Source organism: Trachymyrmex cornetzi, unplaced genomic scaffold, assembly GCF_001594075.2.
Source record: "Trachymyrmex cornetzi isolate Tcor2-1 unplaced genomic scaffold, Tcor1.1 scaffold223, whole genome shotgun sequence".
In the NCBI taxonomy this organism is placed as follows: domain Eukaryota; kingdom Metazoa; phylum Arthropoda; class Insecta; order Hymenoptera; family Formicidae; genus Trachymyrmex; species Trachymyrmex cornetzi.
Genome location: NW_017296881.1, coordinates 4,573,443 through 4,577,383, shown reverse-complemented (window position 1 = coordinate 4,577,383; position 3,941 = coordinate 4,573,443). Strand labels below are relative to the sequence as shown.

General features: G+C 26.5%; 1 protein-coding gene across 1 annotated transcript; it reads right to left on the bottom strand.

The window, feature by feature from the left end:
- Positions 1-109: 109 nt before the first annotated feature.
- LOC108760179 (uncharacterized) lies at positions 110-754 on the bottom strand. Its single transcript, XM_018505980.1, has 3 exons — positions 603-754; positions 328-444; positions 110-269 (listed from the first exon to the last, which is right to left on the bottom strand). The coding sequence occupies exons 1-3, from the start codon at positions 752-754 to the stop codon at positions 110-112; spliced, it is 429 nt and encodes a 142-aa protein (XP_018361482.1).
- Between the last annotated feature and the right edge of the window lie 3,187 nt (positions 755-3,941).

The following is a 3,941-nucleotide window of genomic DNA, read 5'->3' as shown; positions in this document are numbered from 1 at the left end:
TCATTTTGTCTGTTTATACCGTGTGTTTGTTTCTTAATATAGACTATTTCAGAAATTAGTCGTTTTCTGTAGGAAAGTTCTATGTCCAAAATTTTTTTTCTTGATATTCTTACTGAACAATATTGTTAATAATTTTGGAACATTTCGCATACATAATTACATGTTGTAAATAACTTACTTGAAATAAATTAAAACTTAAGCAAGCTACACCAAGGATGATTAAAGTAAATATCATTTTCTCAAATGTAGATGTAAAATGCTTCAACAATCTTTAAAAAAATATGTTACTGGAAATATTGCATGCGTATTATCATTATAGATACAAACTTAATAGCTTTCCGATGAATATCTACAGCATAAATTACGCCCTTGATCATCCAGATCTTATTTTTCAACATAACATTTTGTTGAATGTTGATATTTATTGCATACTCGATACGATAGCTATAAATATTTATGTAATCATACGACTCATTTAATAACAATTTTTTTAATCAATAGTATTATATTAGCACACAAACTTTTTTAATATGTTGTTTAAAAATATAAACTTTAACTTACATTTTATATTATTATGGTTATTCCTACATCTATTTTCGTACCTAGCAATTTTAAACATTCCACAGATATGTTGAATAAACGTAATGCACAATGTACCAATTGCTACTGTTACAATCGACGCAATGCAAATGGCTATGATGATGTGCAATAAAATCAAATAAAAATATTTTTCTTCATCGATAAAGTATTCCATCTTAAAGACCATACGATCCGAACGAGATACGTTTGTCGATAAATCAACATTAATTGTATTTACCCAAAATTGCATCATGATATAAATAAATACTGCAAATGCTCCAAGTGCTAAAAAATGCCATTATGCATAGTACCCGAATTAATTAAATTTTCGATAACTTATATACATATATGTATATAAATTTTATGATCTATCAAAATTGATTTTTTCTACTTAACAGCTTATATACTCTCTGTTCTATACTATTATATATTATTATATATTGATAATGTGATTGTATATAAAATCAATAAAAGTTATCTTACTTGTTGTGAAAGTTATATAACGTTTTACAATACAATCATATTTTTTTACAATAGCAATTTCATTTACATCTTTTAATTTGTAATGTATTTCGTGCAGCTGCATCAGTAAATCCTTCACCTGTTATTCCAGCAATTTTTGTATATATCAAAGCATATATTTTTTTATATAAAATTTTTTTAAATGGAGAAGATTACTTCATAATAGATACTCTGTAAGCGATTAACTTACACTTTCGATGTTAAAACGGAACGAGTTATATTTTATTATAACAGTAACGAAGAAAGACGTGGAAGACAAAACCTTCATAAAGAGGTCCAAAGTATAACTTATCGTTAGAAATGTTGTCAGCTGTTAGTAGACAATTTTATTTAATTTTACTCACAATTTAATTAATAATAGTTGCAGTATACTTAATACAAATATCATTGCTTAATACAGAGTGAGATAAATATAACATAGTCGAAACTATTGCTTGTATCATGTAACAGCGTAGTTATTACTATTGTCATAATATTTTCGTACCTGAAATATAACAATAGTTGTCAATATAGTAGACATAAAAATATGCTGAAATCTAGTGAAGTTGGATTGTTGATATGGCCATAAACCGATAGCGAGTAACATAATTCTAGTAATGCCGAAATACTGATTCTCATGTCGGATCATACCTTTACACGATACGGGACATTAGTGATTGAAAGAAGCAGATGAGAGTACGTGAATCCCCTCCTTTCTTCTTCGATCGATTAAATGTTCTTTCTTCAAGCACAAATTTTAATATAAACGTCGTAATTTACATAATAAACTATTTTATATCACATTATGTCATTAGATACTTACAATTGAAAACATTTCTTTAACTTATGTATATCTATAGTCTGTAATAAAGTCATCAACCTAACGTTTGAAAAAATTCATTGTATGACTTTTTTCTTTTAATATGAAGAAAAATTTTTATAAGAGATCGAAAGTCACACGCAAGCGCATTCTCTCTTTTTCAGTATCGCTACTTCAATTTCGTACACGCATTCGTAAGATAAGGTTTTTTTTTTAGTATATTCTTTAGTTTTAACTTCTTATATGTCATCTTTGAAATACTTCGAAATATTTAAGTATATAAGAGGTTTTTTAATAACACTTTTAACTTTAATTCTTCTAATTTTTTATCTCTACTCGATAAAACTTATAATATAAAAATGATCGAATTAGATAAATACGCGATATTCGTAAATTTTAAGTTAATGACTATCATGATCAATATGTTTTATATGTTTTTTAAATATTGAAATATTAGTTGTTTAGTTGTCGCTAATAATATATCGCTACTAACAGTACTATTATTTCTTTATTTTTTATTATATATTCATTTTTTATAGAATACTCTAAATGTAAATGTTTTGTATATAAATATTGAAATGAATGAAATAAAATATATGAGTAATGTTTAATGCATTAGTAGCGAATTGTGCATGAAGAAAAATTCAAAAATTTAAAGGCATTATAATATTTTTAAATATGTGTTGTGTATATTTGGACTATAGGCATATTACAGTGATGGTTACGATTAATGCATTACAAAAACCTGAGGTTTACTAATTTCTTAATTTGAATAACTTCAATCTTCTTTTTTAGCAACAGAATATATAGATAACACTTGTTCAAAAAATAAATTGTTCTATTTTATAAATATTAACATCGTTGTGTTTTTATTAAATTTATTTTCATTATCGTGTTAGTCAACTCGTATTTATATTATTACCGTGTAGAATATATGACAGTAAAATAAGATACCGAGGCCTTTATGAGTTGCAATTATAATTATAAACGTACTTTTTTATTGTAATATGGCATTATTAAAATATTCGATATTTTCTTACTGTGGCAAAACATTCCATAGATCCATGAAGCACTTCAATACTTAAAGTAAATTCCTTGGTTTTCTTTTGCAATAGAAATAGTATCATTTTCTGTATTTGTAAAGGGATCCTATACTACTGAACGTTGTACCTACGGCATTGAATATAGCATATCGCTAATTTTAGATAAAAATCTTTTGATCAAATAAATTTAGCATATAATATGTTGATCTTTTTTGTAATAAATCTGTTTCTATTATTCTATCATTATAACCACTGCAGAAAGGACATTCAGGACTGCCTCTTACGCTGCGTAGCGAGTACGTAATTGTTATGATCCGTTACATATAATAATATCACAAATATTAAATTGATAAGAAATTTAATATTTCTGATACTAATACACGCGTAATAAGTATTTTTAAATAACTTATTGCAATTGCAAAAAATACTACTTCAACTAGGATTTGAATAATTTTTATATTATTGCAAGTCATAATGGTGCAATTAACGCAGATATACGTATTATTTATGAATTTCAGCTGCCAAATAGTTATGTTAATAGTTATTAGTTATGTTAATTAACAAGTAATTATATTAATTATTCCTTATTAAATATATATTTTTTTATACTTTTTAATTTTTTAGTACGTATATTACTTAAGGAGATGCTGAAGGGACCCAATTATCGACATTGCAGTTTGATCAAAATCTCCGAATTGTTTAAATGGAATAAAAAATCCTTTTAGTATACATAAAATCCACTGCACCACGTCAGGATTTTGCGTTTACTTTAATCCTGTAAAAGGATTTTTTATTCCATTTAGTCAATTCGGAGATTTTGATCAAACTGCAATGTCGATAATTGGGTCCCTTCAGAGCATTCCCTTAAGGGGATGCCGGAGTCTTCTTTTTTGCCAATTAAGCAAGCGTTTATGTTCCTTGCGCGGTTCTTCGAATTAGTTGCACAGAATAAAAATTCCTTCTCCACGATTGAAATATCCGTGCTAATGTACCTGCTC

Excerpts from the sequence above, each read along its gene's own strand:
- LOC108760179 (XM_018505980.1), bottom strand. The coding sequence starts at position 754 with ATGGAATACTTTATCGATGAAGAAAAATATTTTTATTTGATTTTATTG. Across the intron at positions 445-602 it reads GGAATGTTTAAAATTGCTAG|CTATCGTATCGAGTATGCAA; the intron begins GTACGAAAATAG and ends AAATATTTATAG. Across the intron at positions 270-327 it reads ATTCATCGGAAAGCTATTAA|ATTGTTGAAGCATTTTACAT; the intron begins GTTTGTATCTAT and ends ATTTTTTTAAAG.